Here is a 27891-nt window from a genome sequence, read left to right on the forward strand (position 1 = left end):
CAACCTTGTGCTTGTTACTTAGTTTTTACTGGAAAGATCCATTTGGATGTTCCACAGCCACTCTCTAAATAAGGATGGCGTACATCCATCTTAAAGCAACACTGTGACACTTCTGTCAAGATCAAATCAATTCCAGAGATAAGGTCTCTCATCTCTCTCTCATCTCTGCAACCCCCAGAAAAAAAAGTGGGGGGGACAGGATGCAGAAGAAAAATGTTATCTTTGATATGTGTGTGTTTTTCCATTCCCCCCTTCCCTAACCCAGGGATTTTTGGGAAAATTTGCAAAACCCCACTTTTTCCTGATTCTGTTTGACTTTTTTCTCCAGGTCTTCATATCTTTTATCAAAATCTTTAAAATCAAATCTAAAATTACCTTATCACATATTGAAGCTACAACATACCAGTCACTGAAACCCAGCCCTCAAAAGTTGTACATTACTTTGAGAAGGTATCTATGTTTGGACTTTGCGGGAATTCCATAGCTATTGGTCAGCCACTAGGAATCATGTGTAGGTATTAGAATGCTGAACATTTTGCAGTGGGATATAGAGGAACAAGTAGTATCTTATGTATATAGAACCAAGCCAGCACAGGCAAAAACCTGCTTCATAATGCTCAATATTGTTTCCTATGTAAATCAATGGAAGAACAACATATTCCTCATAAAACACACATTCCAGCATACAACCACAGAACTAACAATAAAAATATCAGTGAGTAGATAAAAATGCCCCGTCCCCACCACGAGAAGTCATTAAAGTGCTACGCCATGTGTTAATTTAGCACAATTTATCCTGAGCATTTAAAAGGCACAATCTTCCACAGCCAAATTTGAGTCTGCTTTCTTATGAGCTGAGTGTGTGAGAATGCTTCCAGTTACCATGACATTTTAGACTGAATGCTAATGAATCGAGTTGCCCCACAAGAACTGGAGAAACCCAGCTTTATGAGTGGAGTGTTGTGTTGTGTTTTCACCCTCCCCAGGACCCAATGTAATGCATACTATTCAACATTTGAGTCACTTCCTTCATATAGTTTGCAGTCACACAAATCAGAGGAACAAAACTGGGGAGCGTTTGGAATGCAGTGTGGCAATAGAAAAAATGCTTGCTAGAAAGTAGAACCCTATCTGCCTATCTGGACAGAGCATCATATATATGCAGATGAGCCCCAGCAAAATCAGAGTCAGTGATGTCCAAAGTATTCACACTGCACCTCAGCTGGATAGCATTAGGTTTCTGTGGTTGTAATGCTGTTAAACCTAAATGAGATAACAAATTTAAAAGATTGCATTACCAGGTCCTGCTGCTTTAAAGACTTAGTACATTCTATTGATACTCCAAATACAGCTAGCAAAGTACTTTAATGGCCAATCAATGGGTTTAAACACACCTACTTCTACATAGGATTAACTGTTTGAATGCAGTATCTTAGATAATAAAGAACAAACACCATAACATCTACAAACCATAAAATAAAAATGTTACAGAGAAAGCCTGGCTAGAGTTCAAGGTGATTTTCCAAAATTAGGTTACTCATAACTGATTCATATAAACTATAAAAACAAAGAAACAAGGGCAGAAAAATGTATGAATCTTTATGAATTTTTATGAATTTATAAAAGGCAAAAATGAAATTGGGACCCTGGCTTTTATTTTAAAAAATTAAGAAACTATTTTGTACCACAAAAAAGAAAAATCAAAATTTCTTCATCAGTAGTGTGGGCAAAAATGCCAAGAAAAGTTAGTGAAAATACAACAGTTCTGAAATTAACCTTTTTCTTGAAGAACAGTTCAGATAAGGAACACACAAAGATCAAATATACTTCAAGAACCAGGGCTAACAACACTGTTTCTTTGTAAACATCCAGAAATTACAATAGAAAAAGAGAAATGTACAGAACCAGCTGGGGAAAGTCAAATGTTCAACATTAATGGAAAGTTCATTCAGCTGTCAAAAGTAGACTTGAGACTGTAGTCAATGGCAGAGAATTGTAATAAATCCCGTTAAAAGTCCAATAAGCACTATTTAGAGGTAAAGTTAGGTTCACTCCTGCACTAATGAATACTGTGTTAAGTAGAGCAGAATTATCGTAAGAGCTTTATGAAGAACCCTGCTGGATCTGTCCAAAGGTCTACCTAGTCCGAAATTTTGACGGGCCAAAGGGAATCCCAACACTAGACAGAGGTGCAATGGCTCCCCTGCCTGTGTTCCCAGTAACTGGTAAACTTGAACATGACACCAAAAGAAGTTCTTAATAGCGGTACAGATAGTCTTTCCTTTTTTAATACCATCCACAGGAAAAGGACAAAGCATACTAACAGCAAGCAAGTGAAGTTGAAGTTAATGTCATGATTAATGGAAACACAAGTACCGGAGCTGAGGCACAGAATGCAGTGGGGAGAGGAGTGAAACACTCGACCGAAGTTGAAAGAAGACAGATGCCTGCTGTTTCCTTCCTATCAGGAAGGAAGGGTACATTAGAAAAGTTGAAAATTCCAGCTGCAGGAGACAAGTGATGCTTAAAGATCAAAAATATTTATAGTTCAGCCAGAGCATGCAAGAAAGAGAAAAGTGAGAGAAAGCAAGAAAGGCTCCAGGGCTGCTTTCACACAATTCAAGGAACAGTATTGTGTAGGTAATATGGTATAAACACTCTTTCTAGTCTACTTTGCACCCAAGCCCAGCTGGTGTCTTGATTTTCGCAGCGGCCTTTGGTAAGTCCACAAGCCAGGCATGGCTTCAGCAGCCTTTTCCTATTTGTTATTCCCCTAAAACTGGAATTCAGACAGTGTCCTACTGGGTGTCCTATCTATTTGGATGAACTAGGTCTGCCTTCCCCAACCTGGTGGCCTTCAAGAGACATCTGGACCGCAACTCCTAGAATTCCCATCCAGCAGGGCCATTGAGTGGGGATTCTGGTTGTTGCAGTCCAAATGCGCCTGGAAGGCACATGATTAGGAAAGGCTGAAGTAGGTGACCATGTCTGCTGAGCGCCTCTCAGGAGCTGTGGAGGAAGCCTTGGAAACTGAAATGGGGAAGAGAAGGGGAGGACCTTCCAGCAACCAAGGGCAAGATGAGCTCCCATCCACACCTGCTGCATTCTCCCCGCAACCCACCCCTTGCTCCTGGTGCTAGCAGTGTGGGCCGCAGTGTGTCTTGTGCCCTGCTTCACTAGGGCTTGCCAGGGTTGACCAAGTGGGAAAGGAAACAGAGCTGCTGTTCTGCAGGCAGAGCCAGCTAACACTGAAATTAGAAGGGGCTAAGGAAAGGTTGAGAGAGAGTAGAGGAGGAGGGGGAGTGCAGCAGCTTCATACAGGCGAGAGTAGCAGTACTGGCCATAGTCCTCCCTGCTCTCAAGCAGTTAAAAGACAGCGGCTTCTGAGACTATTGCTGATAATGCCCCCCAATTAATACTGCTTTTCTCATTCCTTCTCTTTCATTTTCACTTTCTTCCTTTTTCTTACCCCCAATCTCTTTCTCTCTCTCTTCTCTTCTCCACTGCTTCTGCATTCCCCTCCCAATTATCTTCCTTCCAATTCCCTCCTACTCTTTCTTGTAAATGTTCACCTTCCTTTTTTCCCTTTTTCTTAACAGCTCAAATTTTGGGGAGCTTCCCTTGCACACACAAACACAGTCAGGATGTGCTGCCATGTTAATGGGATGAAGGGGATATGTAACTTGTGAATGGGAAGCATGGACAAAACAAGTCAGTTACTAAGGGAGGCCTTCTGAATTCAGTAGGACTTACTCCCATGTGAGAACGGGCAGAATTACAGCCTTAGGAAAAAAGCTTCCTTCCATATTAATACATTCCTTTGTACAACTGTAAAATCTTCCCAGTAGAGTAACTGCCCTCCTTCTCCTGCTTGCATCTTCACATCTGTCATTGTAATACTGAGCTGAAGCTGTTCTTTACTGGAGAAATGCTCATCCAACCTGGATACACATAATTGCTGAGACACTATATACTGTGTTTTGATTATGTTGCTGCTGTTGTTATTTACATTTCTATACCATCCATAGCTGAAACTTTCTGGGGAGTTCACCTATCCAGATTTCAACCAGGCCCAACCTTGCTTAGTTTCCAATATTAAGCAGGATTAGAAATGGAAGCTATTTTTGTTGGCATCTCATGTAAAAATCATGAAGATCTCTGTCTCAGATCCATGTTTTTGTGCAATTACAAGCACTAGATTTGCAATTTTTGCTGTGCAAGATAAAGACTTGATGTAAGATTTAATTAGGTGAAGATTTTATGTACCTCCAATTCATAGCAATCCGTTTCCAATTTACAAGATCAGACTTAACTTTTTGTCATTTCGTAGCTAGCCACGCCTCTGATGACAGCTACCTCTTGACTCAATATGCCTCCCCCAGCAGCCATGTTGTGGTGGTGCCCATGGGACTTTATCATATCTCCAAATGGGCCTGAAAAGGTGAAGAACCCTGCTTTATACAGTGCACCAAATAAAATGAGTTTTCCAGGGGTTGCGTAGGCACAGAAATGCAGGAACATACTGTAAGAAAATCTGCACTTGGATTATAGCTGTTCCAAATAATATGAGCAAGGATGAAGTTACAAATCATATTGAACCAGGTCCAGGATCCATCTAGTCCAGCATTTTGTTCACAGTGTGGCCAACAGGATCCCACATGTAGGATAGGAGGGAACAGCACCCTCCTTCCCAAATACCCCAGCAGCTCCATATGGATCCTGGAGACGCATTCCGGCCCCAGATGATTTAAAATGAGTGTTCTTTCCATGAACAAGTGTCATCCATTTCAGTAACACAGCAGGTTTCATAAAAAAAGCAATGGCACAGAAGATCTGTTCATAATAGAAGGATAAGAGCCGAGAGCACAAAACTTGCAAACTGCTCAATGGAAGGCTTTGTCAAGACACTTCAGCCCATCTAACAGAAATAATTAGTTTAGCAGGTTTTCAACAGGTGATGCGGGTCATGGCTTAGCGGTCAGTGCTTTGCAGGTAACCAAAATGGACAAGCAGCTTTTCAGATATTAAGCGTTATCAAAAAGCGACAGGAAGACTCACATACTCAGCGCACGCACACACACACACACACGTGACTGTTTAACATTTATTCTTTTTTTAAACCCTTTATTGTGGTCAAATGTTAGCACTATTACTGCAATACAGTGCTACTGTTGCACATTATACTTTACATAATAACAGAAAGAGGGGAGTGTCACTGCCCCAAGGAGCTTACAGTCTAAACTGTGACAGTGAGGGAGAGTGAAGAGAACACATTCAGAAGGAGAAGTAAAATGAGTAGGCCCAAAGTGAATGACTTGTACAGTGTTTACTGTGCTACAATATTTCACTTGCCTGTTAACTGAAAGGATTTTTTAAAAGTAATACAACTAGGCCATAAAAACTAAATTCTGTTAAATCTTGACTATTTGAAGGAGTTGCATAAATAAACTTAGAAAACAGCTAAGGATACTACCCCCAAGAGTATTCATAAATATTCTAAGAGTCTAAAAATGAAATATTAATTACCAACCTTAAAGCCAAAGTGTATGTTCCAGGTTGCCGTTGGCTTTCACGAATAAGGTAACTTCCCTCTGCTACACTCAGTAATTGATCTGCTTCTTCTCTTGATATCATCCCATGAAACCTGAAAAACAAAGAACATCTTTATCAGCACAATAAAAAAGAGCTGCTATGAAAGCAACACACACAAAGAAAAAAAATCCTTAGCCTTTTATATTTTGAATTTTAAAAATCAAGAAATGCATAATAGACTGAAGTCCTGAATATAGTTATGCTAATTTCTGCACTTTGCATACGGCTAGCTTGCTTTTTCCGAATGGTAAATCTTTGTATGTTTCTGTGCACATGCACACACGCACACTTACATATATAGAGTGAAAGAGAGGACTTATCAGCTCGTCTTATAGAGAGATGATCTTCCTATCTTGTGTAGTTTCCCAATGAACATTAAGGCTGCACATACTTCTCAACAATCAGACAGATTGACAGCATGTCCGGACCCCAAGGGCAGGTTTTATATTTGATAACAGTTAAATTAATCTACATAATTTGCATACATTTGTTCCAACAGCATGCAAACTGCCTCGCTCCCAAGACTGGATTGTTCTCTGACTCAAAAGTCATAAAAAGCAACATGTCATTGTTGTCATGGCACATTTTTCTAAATACTCATGTCACAGTAACAGTCACCGTGGCAAATGTCAGCACTGAATGCCGTATGTGGCAAATGACAACATTCGCACGTGGGAATCAATGAACCCTGATTAATTTTATGAACTTTCAAATTTTCAGAAATACACCACTGAATGTTGACAGTCCCCTCAATGAGGCAGTCAGCACTCGCCTCAGTGTGTGTCCAACAAGTGAGAAAGAAGACCAGGGAGTGCGGTCTCAGATGTATTGATTTATTTCATTGTTATACTGCCCAATAGCCAAGGCTCTCTGAGTAGTTAACAGAAGTTAAAACACACACACACACACACACACACACACACACACACAAATTGACATAAAACAACAAAGCCACAATAGCCATTGCAATTGAATGAGTAAAGAAACACAGCAGTGGTACAGGATAAAATGCAATACTAAAAATAAAGTTCAAAAGTTAAACTGTTAAAATGCTGGGAAAATAAAAAGGTCAGTGTATTTTTTGTATTTTTGTATTTATTGGTAATTTATTATGTTCTATTGTATTTCAATGTATCTTATTGTGTTGTAAGCCGCCCCGAGGCTTCGGCAAGGGGCGGCATAGAAATGTTACAACAACAACAACAACAACAACAACAACAATAATACCTGGCACTGAAAAGAACACAAAGGAGGCACTGGGTGCTCCTCTTTGGGAAGCTCATGCCACAGCCGAGGTGCCACAACCAAAAAGGCCCTCCTCCTGACAGCTGCCCACCTCACTTCCTTGGAAGGGGCTCCCAAAGAAGGACCCCCAAGATGACCTCAGGGTCCGGGTAGATACATAAGGGACAGATGATTCAGCTTTCACATGTGAATGTTGACATGCGCCAAACTATGTTCGTATTACACTTGCAATGAACTATGGGATAGACAGAAATGATGCCACAATCTGCATTTCCTCTGAGAGACAGCACGAAAGAATAGTGTCAAAAAGCATGAAAAAAGGCACAAGTAAACACTGGAAGTCCAGTCGTCTTGCACAATGTGCACAGGATACTCAGTAGCTAAGCCCCATGAAGCTCTATAGGTGACACTGAGCATGTCACTAATTCTCCATTCAATTTTCTCCCTGAGGAACTATTTACCTGTGTGCAATAAGGTTTGATTCCTTTGTGTGGGTAACACTGAAAACATTCAGCCTCCTGCCTGCAGCAGCCCAACGTTTAAGCAGAAGCTTTTCAGGTTGAATCTGCAAATTGCATATATTTACCCTAAACTGCTGATAGTAAACCTTATTTCAAAGAATGTACCTTTGACTGCCTTGTTATTTGGGTTTGTTAAATCAATTTAACAACACTTTCAAATGACTCTGAAGAAGATGCTTTTTCCCTACACACAGCCAATAAATTACAGTTACAACAAACTACAAAACTTCAATGTTGACTCAAACACCAAAGGGATAATTGCAAACTCCTAAATTTCAACAAAGACTACACTTAGACCTAAGAAGCAGAACAACCTTAATATGTGCGTAACTTCCTACTGAAAAATAAAAGATTAAGGATTTTCTTATGACTTGCTTGCCTGCATTAAGAAAGGATGCTTCCGATCCAGAGATATTTAAGCACTTCCTCTATCATCTACTGTGGTACCTTGGTTCACGAACTTAATTTGTTCCACGATTCTGGTCGTGAACCAAATTGTTTGTGAACCAAGTCAAATTTTCCCATAAGGTTCAATGTAAATAAGGTTAATCCATTCTGAACCATAACTTTATGTTATACATAAAGGACAGCATATAAAAGTTTTAATTAATAAATAAATACGTATTTTATTTTTAAAACCACAACAACATGAGTCATGTCCCTGGGCTGTGGACCAACCCGCAGCCACCATGCTTCTTCCCCCTGCGGTGGGGAAAGTAGGGAGGCACCCCACTCGGCCAGCTGTAGCCCCATCGCTCACCTCCCCTTGCCTCGGCCCGTGGAAAGCAGCCATTACCTCCCTCCTTGCAGCCCTCTCCTGGCCAGGAGAGCTGCCCCGCGCTCGCCTCCCCAACCTCCCGCTCCTGCTCCTCCTTCTGGAGCCGGGCGAGCGCATGAGAGGGGACCTTCCTCCAGCCTGGAAGCAGGGTGCTGGCGAGGAGCCGGGAAGGCCTCAACCAAGGGGAGCGCACCCTCATGGCTCCCCCTCATGTCGTGCTCTCCCTTTGGTGGGCGACGTGGTGCCATCTTGGGCTTCTGCTGCAGCCCAAGCGAGCGGAAGTTGGCCGCAGTCATGTTCGTCACCTGATGCAGAGTTTGAAAACAGAGGCAAAATTTTGCCAAACTTTCTGTTCACAAACCGAATTGTTCACAAACAGAAGTGTTCGTGACCGAGGTATTACCGTACTTCCCAATTTCACTGAGAAGCATGAAAACAAATTGGCCGCCATTTTCAGAAGGAGCAAAAGTGAAGGAGCTTCTACAGGGCTCGTTTTGTTTTGTTCTTAAAATTTTATTTTATTATGACTAATTTTGCCAAATGGAAGCAGGCTATGTGTGCAGTCAAGCACTTTGCTCTGTGCAAGTCTGACAGGGGTACTGCCATCACAAGCAGCGGAGAAATCTGACTTGACTACTGAAGATGTGCATGTCAACATTTCATTCTGTGACCTAAGCACAGCCAAATTAGATTGTCTCTGTCAAAACCCCCAGTGAATTACCAAATAATCTTATCTCTGCGTAAAACCTCTGGATTCTGCAGGACAAACTGAGATATTTTATACACACAGGAGCCACTGGGCACAGCTTTTATAAGTGTACTTGATTTAATAGTGGCTGTTAGGTCACAACATTATTACTTACTCTCGTCCATAGTATTTTGGTCTGTTCTCCACCTATTGAAAAAGAAAAGAGGGATAACAATTTACTCAGACAATATAGCTAACATGAAAAGTTATTTTCATTTATTATGTAGCTTGCATTCTGATGAGCTGAACAAAGTTAAGGTCTGATAATATCTTCAACAGTTAACATGTAAAAAATCTTGATGAAGCACTACGAAATACCTGATTTCAAATAAAAGGCAAAGGCAAAGGAAACACTGTTCCTAATTTTTTTTAAATGCTGTTCCTACATTATTTTTGGACACCATAATGCTTTCAACAGATAATAATAATGTATATCATTACGAACCTCTTCTCACCTTCCTTATTTTATGAAATTCATTTTCATGAGGGAGGTTTTGCAATGCCCATAAGAAGCCACCGTGTGAGCCATTGCATGTGACCACAGTGACTGTGGACTGGCTCAGTAATAAATAAAAATGAAAGCAAGCGACACAGAAGAAAGGGGGCTCCCACACACCCCCATGTCTTCCATCCCATGCAGCTATCGCCCTGGGGGTGCAGTGCCTGGGCCTCAACCGTGTTTGTGCATATGAAGAATAAGGCAAGCATGCATGGGCAGGCTGGGGGGAAGGGCAGATGTGGGTATTTCTATGCAGGGAGTAAGCAGAGCCTGCTCGAGAGAACAGGTGCACGTATTGTTCGGACGCACAACGTATCCCTGCTCGACAAGAAGGCCCATGCGTCTGTGTTAGCCCCTGGCAACACCACGGTAGCATTCAAAGATGAGGACTACCACACCCTGGCACGGGAGCAGACTACTTAAGCCTGACTTTCCTTCTGGCTTCTGGAGACCTGAGCTGCTGCTTTGCAACAAGCTGCCCACACGCTGGGCATTTCAGGGAAGGAGTAGAGGGGATCTAGAGGGAGCTTGGTGTGTTTGTTTGTGCAGATATGTATAAAGGAAAAATCTTCAGTCAGGGGGAAACACCAGACTGGCCTGGCATTGGCTATTAATATCCACTGATAAAATGGATGCAGACCAAAGGGATGCTCATGCATATTTAGAAACTGAATGTGAAGCTGTGGGTTAGAGAGTGAGAATATAGTTTACATACATGGGGTGGTGGTGGAAGTGTTTACACGTAACGCTACACAGTGCCACAGTGTCTCTTCTTGCTGGTCTCAGAGTGTAGGACACAGAATAATCCGTTCAAGTTGCGATGACCCAGAGTCAGGCTAGGCATCAGCAAAAGCTTCCTCCCTGCCAGAGCAATACGACACTGAAACCAGCCGCCTAGAGAGGTGGTGGGCTCTCCCACACTAGAGACATTCAAAAAGAACCTGGGCAGCCATCTGAGTCGGATGGTGCAACGTGGTGTCCTGCAGCAGCAGGAGGTCGGACCCGATGGCCTTCATGGCCCCTTCCAACTCTACTATTCTATAATTCTCTGATTCGATGTATAACTATGCTATTTTGGACCTACTTTTGGATTTCAAAAGCAGATTACAATACATTATGGAGGGTTCCTCTTAATTTTTTTTAAATTAAGGGTTCCTGCAATAGCAGGGGGTTAGACTCAATGGCCTTCATGGCCCCTTCTGACTCTACTATTCAATGATTCCATGGTCTCACCTTCTCTCCCGGAGTCAGACATTTGTGTGGTATCTACTTATGAGTAGTTTCCACAGCCCGCCATCTTCCATCCAAATGGCAGCACATATCCCAGAAGCCCCCACAGCTGGGAATCCATCCCAGGATTATTATTATTATTATTATTATTATTATTATTATTATTATTATTATTATTGTTATTATTATTATAACATTTCTATGCCGCCCCTTGCCGAAACCTCGGGGCGGCTTACAACATGATAAAATACATTGAAATACAATAGTACATAAGGATACACTGCTTCTGTCAATCTCAGCCTCACCTGCCTCTCCTCCATTGGCCAACACACTCCCTGGGCATGGACTCTGCCAGCTGTCATTCTCCACACCCCACTGCCCAGTGGAGCCATTGTCTGAGTAAGATGATTCTTCTGCAGGAGCAACAGAGCAGCACCCCTCATGGCTGCCACACACCCTGCCAATGCATAAGTATCCTCCTGCACACCTGCACCCCTCCCTGCCCCCTTGCAGCACAGGGGCCGCACATGCCACAGGGGCCGCTCGTCCCAGCAGCCTGGCCCAGGGATAGCCATGGCTCAGGCACTGGTGTCAGGGATGGAGAGCATGCCCTGCCAGGCACATTCTGCCAAGGATGCCTCCGTGGGCAGAGGAAACCTTTCCCAGGGACTCCTCAAACCTGGTACCTGCCCTGGTCCAGCTAAATACTAGAGTCCTGCGACATGTCCTGCAAAGACACTGGAGAAGTCCTGAAGAGCAAAGCTGCCTTGGCAGAAGTCAAGACTGAATATGGCAGCAATGCACCCACACAACCCTGGTTTGCTGAAAAAATTCAAATGACGGGGTGTCACCTTAAATGATATTGCCATGTGGCCTTGACACAGGAAACCCACTGAGCACGGCTGAAGCACAGTGCAGGGCGATGCTCAAACACACGGCCCCCCACAGGAACCAGTTTCACAGGAAAGACACAACTGCGTCTTCACCGTCCACAGAGGGCTGCTTGGGACAAGGTTGTCTGCAGATCCTGCTCACTCAGCCTTGCTGGTAATTAGCACCACATTAGGGTAAAGCCTTATTATGCAGCAAGAAGGGGCAGCCATGTTAATTAATTCAATCATTTGGTCCACTTGATATCTTTTCACTTAAGATTATTTTAACTGCATGGTGAGATGCCCAGCTGTGACAGGAAAGGCCATCTTGTGTGTGTTTATGCCACATGAACAAACCCACGGCAAAGCAACAGAAATGTGTCTGGCTTTTTTTAAAAAAGCAGTCTTTGGGAATGTCAGTTTAGAATCAGTATATTAAATCAGATGGAGAGATTCGTATTTTATTTTCCCCAGTATGCCATCTCTTTCCTATAAAATTAATGTGTCTACAACATACTTTGTTTCTTTGTCTGAGACCAGCTTTGGATGAGCATGAACTTACTGGTTTTTATGCTGCTACGACTGGACAGAACGTATCTCAGAAATGCTCTGCAGTTCTACCATTATTCGATTTAAAGCTGCTCTATACTGACATAGGCTTCACCCAAGAGAAAGCTCAGTCTGAGTCCCTTAATCACAAGACAACTGAATTTTCCAAATGACCTGGGAAATCTCTACACACTCAGATAATGAGGAGGCCAGGTAAACAGAAGCGGGATTTGTGAAGGCTTAGTCCTACCCATTGCACCATCTTGCACAGGGAATAACTTTCTGAATAGCTTACTGCTTCCATATAGTCTGAAGCTCCTGATCCTGCTTAATTGTGGAAGCTAAGCAGAGTTGGGCCTGGCTGAAATCTAGATGGGTGACTTAATGTTGTGAATCACCCAAAATGCGTTGGCCACAGGAGGTATGGAAATGTAATGAATAAGAAAGAAATGTATTTCCCCTGACATGGTATTGTCTCCCTTTGGTCTTCCCTGCTGGTGCCAGATCAAGTGCTACACCCCACAGTAATACCCATGTGGTCAGTCTCATGATTCTTCCTTACTCCTCGGGCCCAACAAAATGCCTGGCTGGTCTAGCGCTGAAGAATCAACAAAGGAGGCAAAGCTGGGGTTGTTGTCCAGGATAAGCATTTTTTCATGCATGGGGCTAGTACAGAAATGCACTGTATCATGGGCCCATTAGGAGAATCAGCATTTTACATTAATAGTCAGAGAACGCTGGCTATCAGGTGAATCACAAATACAATTAACTCAATTTAGATCATGTGAACTCTACTGAATACTGTATGTGTAAGGGGTGTTCTCCTCTCAGTTGCATTTACTCTGCTCCAGCTTTCCCCAACTTCCCTTTCTCCCTAGAAACTGGGCTCACCCCTTGGAGTTGGCAGGAGATTCAGGGCAGATAGGAGGAGCACATTCTTCACAAAGCACATAATTAAACTATAGAATTTACTTCCACAAGATATAGCGATGGCAACCCATTTGGATGGCTTTAGAAAAGGCCACGACAAATTCAGGAGAAAGGAGGAAATTGAGAAGAGAAGGCTAGTATCCTGGCATAGTGGACTGATGGCTGAATGCTACCACTATCAAAGACAGTGTGCCTATGCGCACCAGTTGCGGGGAACTTGGGTGAGAGGGGGCTGCAGCACTCCATGTCTTGCCGCAGGCTTCCCATGGGCAGCCGGCTAGCCTCTCTGTGAACTGTATGCTGGACTAGATGGGCTGTTGGTTGGATTCAGCATGACTCTTCCCATACTCTTAAGCTGGTGCCCCACCAGAACTGTTGCACTACAGTTCTCAGCATCCCCCAGCCAGTCCAATACATCTGGCGGGCTTCAGGTTGGGGAAGTCTATTCTGCTCCTTTCCAAAAAAAAGGGGCAGAATAGGCTTCCCCAATCCATTACACTACATTGCACTACACAGAGCTTTCCCATGATTCTGTCCCTTCTACACAGTAAAATACTTATTTCTCCCTACTAGAATGACAGGTTTCTCTGAGTACAGCTTCACTTTCTGTTGCTTCTAATACAGCTTAACAATTCAATTACTTTGAGAGGGCAGTGCAAGCCCCCTACTCCCATCTCCCTGCTCTTAAGCCCTTGGGGAACCCCAAGCTAAAGGCCAGCCAAAAGATCAAAAAAGCAAACCAGAAAGGTCAAGTCCATTGCCAACGGAACATCACTGAACATCTCACTACTGTGCAATTGCATGGCATAATTTGGGGTCCTTGGATATACACACACAGCTGCTTAAAGGTACGTGTATAGCACCTCGTGTATGTGTATATCACCTGCATTCTGCTGCTCATGAAGCATCTGATTTTTGCATACCCTGACCTGGTTTGCACAATCCAATCAGCCAAGGGGGGCTGTGGGCCTCCTTGTGAGGTCTGCAGCCAGCACGGGTGATTCAGCACAGTTCCTTAGCAGCACACCAGTCTCCCTGCAAACTCATGCACTGTTGTTGGTCTCTTCATTGGGGCTTGCTCTTAAGGAGGCTTGTTCGGGCACCAAGCAGCATGGCAAGTCAGTGATTTCTTGGCTGCAGAGCAGACTGGCCAAGTGTGGTGAAAAATTTGGCTATTGCTTGCAATCTCATGAAGGCTGCCTCTAGCCTCTCTTATCAGTTTTGTCCACCTTGGAAATGTCCTGAATGTGTTCACATGCCCTCCCTCCCTCCCTCCCTTCGGTGCTATTCAAATGTGCAAATGGATATGTAGGTTTTACTATCCTTTTCCTAGTCCCTAACAAACACACAAGTGCACAGAGTCACTTGTTTGCTGTGTACAGTCTGCAACAGTACAACTGCCTTGTCAACTGCCTAGTAAATTATCTACTCTGCTTCTTGACAGTGGATGCCAAAAGGTGAATCTGTGCACTTGCAAGAGGGGGAAAAGTAACAATTAAAAATATTATGAACCCATTTGCGCACCTGAGAAGGGAGTCAATAAACTTCCACTTGTCAATTTCATCCTCCATTACCTCTTGAATATACACTTAACAGTTTCCTCCCCCATTTCAGTGCTTCCCTTAACTGAAAACTTGGAAGCAGCATTTGAACGAAATGAAACTATTGGAGTGGGCAGATTTAATTATTATGGATGTACTGGGTGTAGTTACTGAGCAAATGTGTTCATTTTTAAATTGTATTTTTTTCTGTCATTCGCAAGTGAGAAAAATCTGCAAAACTATTTGCATACTTCCAAAGTGCAAGAGGGGGAAAAGTAACAATTAAAAATATTATGAACCCATTTGCGCACCTGAGAAGGGAGTCAATAAACTTCCACTTGTCAATTTCATCCTCCATTACCTCTTGAATATACACTTAACAGTTTCCTCCCCCATTTCAGTGCTTCCCTTAACTGAAAACTTGGAAGCAGCATTTGAACGAAATGAAACTATTGGAGTGGGCAGATTTAATTATTATGGATGTACTGGGTGTAGTTACTGAGCAAATGTGTTCATTTTTAAATTGTATTTTTTTCTGTCATTCGCAAGTGAGAAAAATCTGCAAAACTATTTGCATACTTCCAAAGAGTTGAAAATAGTTTTTGAAAGACACTACAAACAGAAACATTGCTCGGAAACAACTGAAGCGAGATGGGAAGCCAGAAAAGATTCCCTTCTCCGCAATGAGGATATGACAGAGATTGTGCTGCAAAGGATGTTGGGATACATGCAATGAACAGGCTGGGCTAGGGGAAAAACAAACCATGGCAAGCTGCAGGCAACCCTCTCTGCTATGTGAATAGGAGAAAGGCTGAACCTTACATCTAAAAGATGCTTATCCTGGAAAACTAAAATGAAAGCTTAACATTAGTGACTGGCTACAATTAAATGATTTAGAATCTCTTTGATAGTAAGAACATACACAAGTGAAACAAAGAAAAAAAAGCATTTGTGAAAATACCCTAATATTTTAGACACAGCTATTATGTGTACAGCAGGGGAATCTTGACCAAATTTGTTTTACCGAGCTTTTCAGAACCGTTCAGGACCCCCAGGCTAATGCAACCGTAAATCCAATTTCTGAATAAACATGAATTTAATTGCCTTCTTGATCTAAGACCTCAATTCCTTCGGAATTCCAAATAAAGAAAAGATCAAATGTAGGTCTGTTTCTTAAAGCTTCTATAATATTCATCATGAGACATTCTGGGTATGTCGTTTAGTGGCTTCAAATGTATTGGATAGCAACTCCCAGGTGCTGTTATGGGAAATGCCATCCAGCACAACTGGATCACACTGTGTTGGGGAAGACTGCCTTACGCTATCGTCTTCTACTGCAGAGTGGGAAACTGGTCCTTCAGCTCCTGTGAGCCCTTACCATTGGCTGTTTCTGGATGTGGTTGATGGGAGCTGTAGACCAAAACATCTGTATGGCCACAAGTGGTCCATCCCTGTTCCCCAGCAATGACAGCAATCTCAGCTGTAGACACTCTGGCTCCTGCTATGTAGTATCATAACAGCCTCATTAAGGCCACATCGTGGGTGTTTGGAAACCAAACCAGCACTTACCACTCATCTCAATTTTACTATCAAGTCAGCTTGTCAATAGTCACCAGCCTATGACAAGTATGAACTACTTTCCGGCAACAGGGCAATGGCACTTTAGTGCTCTTAAGCTGTGTCAGGCCAAGGAAAGACTACACAAATTGCAATGCTGGGCTTTCATATAATGTATTAATCATTATACCATCATTAAATCATTCCATAATTTACATGTGGATGCTCCTGAGTCTTGGTGTCGACTCTCACAAATGTGAGCTTGATTTATTTTCTATAATTGCTCCCAAAGTTATTTCTAATACCAAATACTTTGAAGTTTCTATCTTACTTGGTTTCTACTAGCTGTTGCTAATTAGGTCAGTGCACCAGCTTTCAGGTAGAACAGAGGTGGGGCAACTGCAGTCCCCCAGATGCTCTCAGATTACAACTGATGCAAGTGTGAGTCCAACAACATCTGGAGCATCGCGAGTCCTCAAGTACCCAGGTACATCTTTTGAGCTCAGGGAAACTGGAATGCAACATCAATTGCTGCATATGGTTTCATCTCCGACTAGGGATATACACATGAAAACCTGCACCTGAGCTCATTTACCCTCAACTGGTTCAGAGAATTTATGAATTATTTGGGTCACTGAAGAGAAGTTTCTGTTGCACTGTAATTTGTATCTCAGTTTCAGAGTTAGATTGTGTTGCACATGCTTATTATCTTGCAAGAGAAACCCATTATTAGGCTATGCACAAATAGGATGTAAAGCTAATTTCTCCTGATCACATCTTCACAAACAGGAATCAGCTTTAGCTAGATAAATATTCAAATGCCTGCCAAAGCAATACTGGCAGAGATCAGTGTTTCTTTAACATCATGGTGTACTTCACACCTGTTAGAGTGGTATTTTTCATCCTAGGGGTTTAAGGCATATTTGGAAGAATTGCAACTGGCATCTCAAAGACAACTGCAGAAAGAAACTCCTACTTAATTCAGTAAATTAATCCTGTTTGTGATCTAAGCGGTATAAGCTATTAAGACCATGACAGTGCCATGCTCCCCTGTATTTAAGGCTATGTCAAAATGACAAACACATTTCGAAGATTAATTTCCCCTTCCCTTGGGTACATGATGAAAGTGTTGCAATAAAATTTAAAACTTTAATCATTTTCAGGGCCTATTTAGCATGAATGGTGTTTTGTAGCTGCACTATAACAAGTCATATCATATGCTGAAGCATATTAAAAATTGAAATTTATGTTACTCTGTGATCCAGCAGCTTACTGTAACATAAAGAAAACTGTTCACTGAAAAACAGAAAGACATCAACATGGTGATCTGAACTACCAAATTTGTAACCTTAAATGAGTTCAATGTTCCCTAGCAGGATGAGAGAGAAAACTGGACTGGGCTATCCTTCTCCCTCACTTTCTTATACCACCAAAGGGATTGGACTGCACTGATCATCTGTGCACTGAAGATAACAGGAGGAAACACCTGGATTCGACAAAGAAGCAACCAGTGAAGTGGGCACCAAAGAAGTTTTACATGCTGCATCACGGAGAATCAGATCTCGAACGATAGGATGATCCAAGCACAAAAGCCTGTTTCCATGCAGGATCACAATAAATTAGTCTGGCCACATGCATCATCTAGAACCTGTACCCCTCTGTATGTTACACTGCACCTCCAACATGCCCAGCTGGTAGGACTACTGAGCAGATCAAGAAATTATAGTCCAGCAACATCTGGAGGGTCACACTCATCTAGAGGAATGCAAAAGCCCACAATTTGTAAATATGGTATCCCAATGTTTGGGAAGGTTCCTCTGCCCATGCTTGTAGATCTGGTTTACACTCAAATAGTTGTATGTGTATCTGTACCCTGTGAGTCCTGTTCTCCCCTAGTTACACACATACATGCAGCTGACAGCTGTCTCTACCTGAACCAGCGAGCGGTTGATGTAATAATATGAGGAAATCAAAAGACTGCGTCACCATGATACAAACCAATATATTTTAAAGCCATGTTTTCCCTCAGTAGTGAAAGACCAAACTAGGTGAAGATAATAGCAGCTGCAGGAAGATTTTCATCAAGACTATGATGGTAAGGAAAAGATTACCCCTTCCCGTGTTCTGCAGTGCCAGTGAAAATCGTTCCTTGTCCTTCACCAACTATTACCTTTTAAGAAAACATGGACATGGTTGCTAAGAAAATGTTGACCCCCAGATAAGGCTGCAATAAGGGCTTCAAAGATTATATAATATATACATTTATACAGTTACTAAAATATTAAGTTAAGCAATATTTTCCTTTCAGTCAAAAATAATTATGCAGGTTCTCAGTATGGCCAGATTTATCTTGCTGGAAGGGTTGGTGCCAATTCTTAAACTGCCAGGGTACCTTGGTGGCCCCTTCCCCGTGGCTCGGTCTTGCGCCCTTGCTGTAACATCTGCATGCAGGGAACCACATCGATTCATGAAGTTACTGAGCTACCTGCCAGACTACCATCAATCATCTCTGAGTAGATGGCAACCTTAGTTCTTTCCTCATACATTTCCAGTCCTCCATGTTTGACAAGATTGCAGACTTCAAAGAAAGGTGTGTGAACAATAAGAGTATAAAGAACATGAATGCTGCTTAATGTTTAAAAAAAAAAGAAACATCAAACAGTCAGGGCCAGTCCTAGTTTGAAGAGACTTCCAGTAAAATGCCCCCTGCAATGGTAATGCATCCCCCAGAAGGCTTACCTGGCCACAGTGGCATTTCCCACAATTCTCAGAGGCATTGTGGAACTTCACAGAATGGTGGCTACAGGGGAAGTAAATCATGTGAGGCTCAGGGCACACAACATGGGTTCTGCTAGTGTACTGTGGACTGGCTGAACTAGACTGTAAGGTAAAGAAACATGCTCAGTATTCAAATAAGGCCACAGTGTCTTCTAGCTTTCATGATACCCACCTCAGACGTGCAGGTAATCCTTCTAGGATGGGGAGCTTCTTGTTGCAACTGATATACTAGAAGAAGGCAGAGGTAAAAATGGGTTTCATTTTAATGCTTAACAGAGAACTGATTTCAAGGCAAGCATTTGAACATTAGTTACCTTGTGTTTGCATTGTTTAATGACATTGAAGTCTCTCTACATTAGCGACCACAGTCTCCATGTTCAGTTTATTCGTGTGCTACTTCTCCATTACAAATTATAATGGAAAATATGTAAGGTCCAAAACATAACACATAAGAAATTCAGAATAAAAACTATCACATAAGCATTATCAAAATATCAACATGAACTGGAAAGGTGGGGAAATCAAATCTGTGGCTTTTATTCCATCCCCAGCACCTTACTATGTAGCGCACCTGCACAAATCTCCATGGATTTGAAAGATAACTGAAGGTAGCCAAGCACATAGGAAACAGTCGACAAAAATACATTGGTTGCCAACAAGATCTCATTACAATAAAGGCCAAACACTCTTAATATTATGGGTTGTGGTATACACTGCAAAGTGAACAAACAAATGAACAGAAAAGACAAAACATTCACTTTCTTTGCAAAAGCTTTTTTTCCCTCTAGCGATTTATTGTTCTTATTCTCATCTGGAGACAACACACATGTATTTCTTCATGACAAATACTGGATGTATGACTGTTGTGATTAATGATGTTTAATATAAGTGACACAATGAGTGCCAATTGTATCCTTTAATCATCAGCTTGAAGACAAAAGCCTGCTTCAAGTCACTTTGCGTGTTAATGGTTTTTTATTAAGCGACTGGCTTGGCATGTGACAAGCGACTGATATAATAAGTTATGACTCAAAAGCTGCACAGTGGGACACTTAAGGAGCTCTGAAGCAGACAAAGGTTCTGACAATAGCGATTATGTGATAGCAGCTGTAGGCAGGGGAGTCTTAAAAGTACTGCAATTCTTTCAGGGTTCTGAAGAGAAAAAGCCTGGACACAAATGAAATGAGGGCTGGCATTGCCTTCATTTTGGTACAGAACAGGCGTAAATCATGGTGGATATTGCAATAAAACACTGATCAGTACAATAGGTGGGTCATGTCCAAGCAGGAACAAATGCCCTAAACCAAAATCAGATGAGGGAGGCGTGTTCTAATTCCTAAAACCTGCCCACCCCCCATATCCTTTGATCTATACCTAGCAATTTTCAGATGCTGAGATCAAACGTGGTGCTATCTTTCATTTTTTCAACTTCTATTTATAAAAAAGCACACAAGCTAACAAAGTTACACCAGAGTCTGTCTTGAATGATATCCAATTTTGCTTTTATAAATCTATATCCCACTCCCAAGGGTCTGGAAAATAGTATTATTCAGCAGCATCATTTCAGTATTTGAGTTGTGAAGGTTTTTGTTTGGTTTTGCTTATTCTCCAAGCTATACAAGAGACCACATGTAGATTTAAAATAAGGACCAATCTATTTAATGACAATCTCCAAACTTCTAAAACAGAATTTGGCAGAGGCAGATTTTGGTATTCTCAAAGGAGGCTTTATCTGCAAGAGAGATGATGCAAAGTTTAACATTATGCCCCCTGCATCACAACATACCACAGTAGCTAATCACGAAACTTTGCTTTGGATGCCATGGTTTTCAAATCCAAGGTTTAGTTTTCACATGACACCAAACCATGGTGTGGCTTGTTGAAATCTGGCTTGTCAAAGACACAGTTTGCATATCATGGCAGCAAACCATGCGGGTGATATATGAACCCTGCAATTCACCTCCATGAATGCATTCATAGGCTGTTAATAAGGCATGCAAAACTGAATACACTGTGTTGTTCATGCAGGTTAAACCTAAGAATTAACCTAAGCACAAACTGTAGGTTATCTCTGGGTTGCTTATAACTTAAACAAGCGACCAAGAATATCCAAGTTTGAATGTAACGGGTGTTCACCATTTGCTAGTAACCAAACTTACAAATGGGTGTTCACAGCTTGTTCTGCAACTCTAAAGTGGTTTGAACAATTTGCTGCCATGATGTACAAATGAACTCAAGGTGTCGAAACCTGCCTTGCAAACGAACCATCAAATCATAATTAATTAACCAGCTGCAAATCACAAATACAACCCATGGTTTGTTGCCAGCTTACAAAGTCTGATTTGTTTAAGCCATAGCTTGTTGAAATGTCTGCACCCAGAACTGTATCTTGCCCCTGGCTTGTTTGTGCTGCTGTCTGCCCTGAAACAGAAGCAACCAAGTAAGGAGAGCCTGAAAGAAAAAAGGCCACTCTGAAGCCTGGCAAAACAAGCAAGAGAGAAACAAACTAAGAAAAACAAGTCCCAGTTTGTTTGCTTGTCTTCAAAACAATTCATGGCTAAAATAGCAAACCATGATTAATATAAGCCATGATTTAGTGTTACTTGTGAATGCAGGTAACTGCCTTATTTACAGGGGATATTCACAAAGTGTTGCATAATAACAGAAACATATTTGCATTGGTGAGTTGATGAATTTAAAATTGTTAACAATACAGGAGGGATGTGAGTGTGCAGGTTAAAGGGATGGTAAAGAGCAATAAAATTGAATCAGATACTCACAATAAGATTTCCAAACAGGTGGCCTGTATTCATCAGTATCTGAAAAGAGAATGATACTCATATAACACTACAGCAGAAAAAACACTATTCTACAGCAGGTACTGTACAGTAGAGGAATTAATAAAATGCAACAGACTGACATTCAGAACATTTTAATTTCACTTAATAATTTCATTTTTCCAACAGTTCATTTTGCCTAGATGTATTTAATTTAAAGCAAACTCCAAAACCTGACAATGAAAGCTGGGTGGAAAAATGATAGAAAAAAACTACAATAACAAAGTTGTCTTTCTCAACTGCAGGTTCATTGAGAATAATGAAATGGAAAATATGAAATTTACAAAAGAAACACTGGCTGTGTTTCTTTATAAAAGAAACACTGTGTAGCAGCAAACAGCAAAGAAATGTTTGCTGCTACACGCAGATCTTCTGTCAAACGTTTGTGCTGTTGCTTCTCCTGGCCAGGCTCTGAACTAGCTCTTCAGGGCTCCCAGGTGGCATCATTTACAGGTGCCTGCCGCTATAGCTGTGCCCAGGGAACCATCACCAAGGTCATCCTGTAGTTTAAGAGACTCACCAGTTCTTTACCTTTGCATAGATCAGATTTCGTTCAGATTCTTAACATTTATCTTATGACTTCCTGCTTAGTCTTTATTTTAATATTGGTTTGTTTGTGTGCCTTATGTATCTAGCAGCATTTATAACTTAAAATAGTATTTGTAGTGGTGTAACTAATTATACGTGTCCCAGGTACATTTTAGTTGATTATATATATATGATTCTGCTCCCATCCCTTCTCTTCCTGCACTTCTGCTTTAAGTCAAATGACTGCCACCAGCTATATATCTGTTTGGTCACAGAGCCACAGTTCACTATTCTTTCACTGAGTTTGCACAATCAAGAAAGCAGAAAAGCTTCAGTAGCTTCTTTTCCCTGCATGGCCCTTGCCAATGGCCTGCTGCCTCTTTTAATCCCCCACACCACGCTCTGGTGACCATAACATCTGAACATGGTGAGCCGAGTGCCAGAATGGCATCTCCTAGGGTTCTGGGGTTGTTTGGAAACTGCCCTTATCCATCCTCACTGGATTCAGGCAAAGCACGGGTTATTATGAAAATAAGGTGGCATTCACATGGCAGGGCAAAGGCGCCACTGTGACTTCTTTTATTTCTTGATCATGCAAGCCCACTTGTTGACTGTCGCATTAAATGTGGATGTGCACGTATAGAATGGACTGATGCAGAGCAAATAATGTGGGGTTTATGGAGCAGAGAGCGCTTTCACTTGATTTCAACTCAAACACAATGTTTTCAGGGGGAGACGGACATATTAACAACAATTAGGCAAAGCGCACCCATGTATAAACCAGTCTCTACACTTGATGAAACTTAAGCAGTGCTTTAATTAAACTGCTGGAGAAGACAGTTTGAGCAAAGCTTGAACCTTCCTCCCATACCAGCAATGTACGTGTGAATATTCATTTTTCTAGCAAATGATTTTAGTGAGGAACCATGTGTTCAACTATATGAATGCACACAAAGTCTGCAAATACCTCTTGCCTGGACTGGCAACACTACAGATACATCTTCATTAAAAGAAATGAAGATGACTTAACTGAAAAGCAAGACTTTCTTTTTGCCAAAGTAAAGCATCTTGATTAAGTTTCAAACAAGCAGCAAGAAACCTTTGCATTTAAGCTAATATTTATAATTGTGAAGCTGGAAGGAGTGATTTATGCCATGCAGGTGTTCAGAAATGTTTTGTTTTGAAATACTGCCTACATGTTTTACTGCCTTAATGCTGTTTGCACAACCTCGGGCCAAAAAATTATCCAATAAACATACTACATCAGTGACAACTAAGCAAAAATGTTATGGGGGTGGGTGGTTCTAGGCATTTTAGAGCATGTTCACATATTATTTTCAGATCAAACAAATAGCACTTCTTAATATTCTTTTTTAAATGAGGATGCTGCCAGCTCATGATGCACAAATCCAGCTTTGGGACCATAAAAATGGGTACCAGGCCCTCAGAGGTTGGACACCCGTACTTCTTGTCTAGAAGCTCAGTCAAATGTACAACAGGGCACTGCTGAATACTTGCACTAAAGGAAAGACCTATAAATTGCTTCCTTTGGTAGTCAAGTGAAGAAAACAAGGAGACAGAACTATCCATTAAGATCACAAACTAATCATTAGCAGCAGTTCCTAGACCAGCGAACACCTGACAAGAAACTAGTTCAGTGACGAAGCAGAGCAGGAAAAAAAGGGTGGAAGTTGAAATCAAGGATCACACGTGGAGAATTTTCCTCCTTTGTGCTTCATGCTCCACCCCCAGATCTGCTCTGTCTGGAAGATCCTTTGGAGCAGATTTGGCGAGTGTGTGAGGGTAAGGGGACTCACTCATTCCTATTCTGTTGATGGATGGTATCCCATCAGTGACAGGGGCTAATTCTCTGTGGGGGCGCCCAGATTGTGTCATGTGCTCCCTGGAGAGGTTCACCTGGCGCCAAGCCTATATTCTTTTCAGCGCCAGGTCAAACCCTTTTTATTAAAGCATTATTTTAAAAATTAGTATTTTAATGGTTTTAACAGTCACCTTTGATTCAATTTATTTTTATTGGTTATATATTATTTTATTATACTGGTGTTGATTTTTATTGGTTTCTGATTTCAATAATGTAAGCCATCCTGAGATGCCATACATAAAGGACGGCATATAAAAGTTTTAAATAAATAAAAGTCCTTGTATTTACCTATGATCAAATAAGAAACAAGGGGATTTCAGGAGCTTGAGTTCTGTTTTCAGAGGTACAAACAAAAAACTGGGGCATCCGCACAAGATATCCCCTTTGTGCAAATGCACAGCTTTTAGTAAGTATGTTTTCCTTAGAGTGAATCACAACAAAGCTTTGGTGCACAAGACACAGCATTTAGAAAATGTCTTAACTCATATCCATAGACAAAATTACATAAAGCCACTATGGCATGGCTTTATTGCACCCTACTGTGGAAACAAAGGGTGAAGGCAGGAGTAGGTAACTCGTGTCCCTCTGGAAGTTGTTGGAACAGAATGCCTTTCATCCCTGTTCAATAGCCAGGCCAGCTGGAGCTGACTGGGAATGGAGTCCAACTCTTTCTGGAGAGCCACAGGTTCCTCAGAGCTGGTTAGAAAGAACATTCTGGTACCTTATTTTGTACTCTGTAATTATAAAACTAAAATGCCAGTGAGTATTTTTGCAACTCCATAGACCATGTAGTACAAAAAAGCCACCTTGGATACCTTTGTGCCTACTTTCGCCTTTCCATAAAGTATAAACAAAGGACAAATTAATTTCTACATATGACATGGATTTAAACAAAATTGTAAAAAGGTGTCCTTTGTGAAATTTTAAAACTAGGTGGTGTTTGAATGTTCTCTAAGGTGAACATAAACCCTTGTCTCATTCTTATCTCAATTATTTTGCTTTTCCATTTAATCTCAGCAGCTACTTTATGGTTTTGTTAATATAAAAACTAATCTCCTTTCACTTAGGATTTTCTCATACATTAAACACTAGAAATATTCATGCAGTCTTAACAATGGGTTTTAATACACAGCAGCAAGAAATTAAATATTGTGGTCCCAAAGAAGCCATAACTCAGGCCCTGAAGGCATATGCAATAATCTGTATTACTACAAGGAGAATAATTAAAAATAAAACATTTAAAGAGTTTTCTGTTGAAAGACACATTGCCATAGATATCTGCAGAACACAACACATATAGAGTCTTGTTTCCACTATGCACCAGCATGTGAAGTCTTACAAAATCTCATTTTTCAAGAGCTACCACTCTTAATTTGCCCTGCAAACCTATACAAATTTACATGAAGGTAAGTGCTACTGAACTATCTGCTACTTCTGAATAGACCTACATAGGATTGTGCTGTTTGTTATTAGTATAGGCTTTATTTCTTTCAGCATCTTAAATCATAAAGGAACAAACCATTTTTAAGATTGGGGTATGGACTGGAATAATAGCTTCAAATAATTGCACAGTATGAATATTTTTCTTGTAAAAAATGTAAATAGTCCTATGTAATTTTATTGTACAAGAGGCTACTAGATACCATACATGTCTTAAATATAAATCACTGTTAGAAACAGGAAAATAATGTAATTTACGAGTAGACACTAAAAAACACTGAAAGATACTGAAACCAGAAGTTAGAAACGTATTTTTACATATTTATCCCACATTCCATCCACAAGAACAGACCCCAAGGCACTTAATAATTAAAACACAATTCAAAATGATCAGTAATTAAAATACAAACTTTCATCTGCATACAAAACATGCTTAGATAGCCAAATCCTGTGGGAATGAATTTAGGAGTACAAACTAATTATTTTATGATCTACAACAAAAGGTCTCAGCCTAGAATTTACATACGTATCATACAAGAAGGAATCAGATGTTTCGAAACAAAAATTTACAAAACAAAATTAATAGAAAACATAAGCAATATGTACTTCTATACAGAATGCGTTTCTGTAATTCTCAAATTTTTACACTCTCTGCCTAATCAATGTATCCAAATATGTTATTCAGTTCTTTCCCTTGAAATTGATCAGCAACCAATTAATTGTTCTACGTAAGCAGGATGACTGTGTGGCCTCAGTGACTTGAAATTAACAAAGATTTCTCCCCCTTTGTACATGAGGCCTGTTGATATCCAGGAAGGTGTCAAATAAATATGGCACCAGCAATGTTAATGATCCGGCTCCTAACCTCTCTCCTTATGTACGGGGAAATTGCATTTATGGAACAGTCCTTCCATGGAGGACAGGCTGCCTCCGTTCATTAAGTGAAACTTTTGAGACCTAACCACTAGATCAGCGGTGGCGAACTATGGCCTGTGTGCCACAGCAGGCACGCAGAGCCAAGTTGCCCCAGTATCACCCCAGCAGCCGACCGTCGGGTAACTGTGCACATAGGGACCATGCGCATGCTTGGAAAGGAGTAGCGGTGCCAGGCGATGATGTCACAAGCTGCAACTCATTAGCCGCGACTCGTCCAAGCTTTCACATGGCCAGTCAGTGTGCTGCCAAGGATATACAGTGGTACCTTGGCTCACGAACTTAATCCGTTCCAGGACTCTGCTTGCGATCCAAATTGGTTGTGAGCCAAATCAAATTTCCTCATAAGGTTCAATGTAAATAAGGTTAATACATTCTGTAAATGTTTTTTTAATCACAGGGAAGATGGGCGCAATCGCGGGCATACTGGGGGAAGACGGGCGTGACTGCGATCGTCACCTGATGCGGAGTTCGCAACCCAAGGAAATTTTTTCCCTACATTTCTGTTTGCGACCCGATTTGGTCGTGAACTGAGGTGTTCATGAGCTGAGGTACCAGTGTGTGTGTGTGTGTGTGTGTGTTAGCCTGGACTGGCTGTGAGTTGTTTTATTCAGGTTTTGTTGCAGTGTTGGCACTTCACGATAAATAAGTGGGTTTTGGGTTGCAGTTTGGGCATGTGGTCTCTAAAAGGTTCACCATCACTGCACTAGATTCTTACTCATGAAGTATCTCCAAAGAAAAGAAATTATTTTGAACCTTTTGAATAGACTGAGCTTTATTTTTTAAAATCTTAATGGTTAAAAAAGCCAGTGCTTCTGCCCCATCCACAATGTAAGTGACCCCTTTCTTCATGCCTTCCATGATATCCATCCTGAAATAACACTGCTTGAATGTGTTATCCCTGGCGGGTTCCTATGAATGCTCATATGTTTAGCCACCTAGACGTGCCTCTATTTCTTAATTCATTACAACAGGTGCCTGGTTATCATGAATCACTTACTCACTTGCATAGGGTTCAGCTTATTTAATAATGAGACTGGGGTAGGGGAATCAGTTCTGTTTTGATTCTAGAGAAAGAAACCCAGATTCTACAAGAATGTGTCTTTTATTGCTGGGATGCTTTCCCAAATCAGCCTGTATTCTTCGCGAGCCATCAAAAATCAAGTCAAAAATAGAAGTGCTAGAAAGTCCCCCTCCCCTCTGGACCACAGAGTATCTTAAACTTAGTTACATGGCATTCTTCCTGAAAGATGCCAGGTGATTTCCCATATGTTGAAAGAATTATTCAACAGTGCCTGTTACCTGGTTTATATCCTTTATTTTTTTGGCTGAAGGTGAACCCCCCACAAATTGTTTAAAATGGAATCTAGAAAGGATAAAGGTGACTAAACCCCCACCCCCATCATTTGTCTGGAACAGACAGACATGCCC

The 27891-nt window shown here is 41.3% G+C and overlaps 1 protein-coding gene across 4 annotated transcripts in view; it reads right to left on the reverse strand.

Annotated features, from left to right (window-relative positions):
• CHN1 (chimerin 1) overlaps nt 1-27891 on the reverse strand; it is a 119031-nt gene that overhangs the window by 62945 nt on the left and 28195 nt on the right. For 2 of the 4 annotated variants that reach the window (XM_044427073.1, XM_044427074.1), the window contains exons 2-5: nt 21621-21659; nt 19013-19068; nt 9000-9031; nt 5531-5644 (exon numbers count right to left, since the gene is read on the reverse strand). In XM_044427073.1, coding sequence (XP_044283008.1) covers nt 5531-5644; nt 9000-9031; nt 19013-19068; nt 21621-21659 — 241 coding nt within the window. Of the gene's footprint in view, nt 1-5530; nt 5645-8999; nt 9032-10098; nt 10245-19012; nt 19069-21620; nt 21682-27891 lie in introns of those variants that run through there. The other 2 variants (XM_044427075.1, XM_044427072.1) reach the window with 2 other exon arrangements.

The sequence above is a fragment of the Varanus komodoensis genome, unplaced genomic scaffold, assembly GCF_004798865.1.
Source record: "Varanus komodoensis strain SLA01 unplaced genomic scaffold, ASM479886v1 scaffold18_1, whole genome shotgun sequence".
In the NCBI taxonomy this organism is placed as follows: Eukaryota; Metazoa; Chordata; class Lepidosauria; order Squamata; family Varanidae; genus Varanus; species Varanus komodoensis.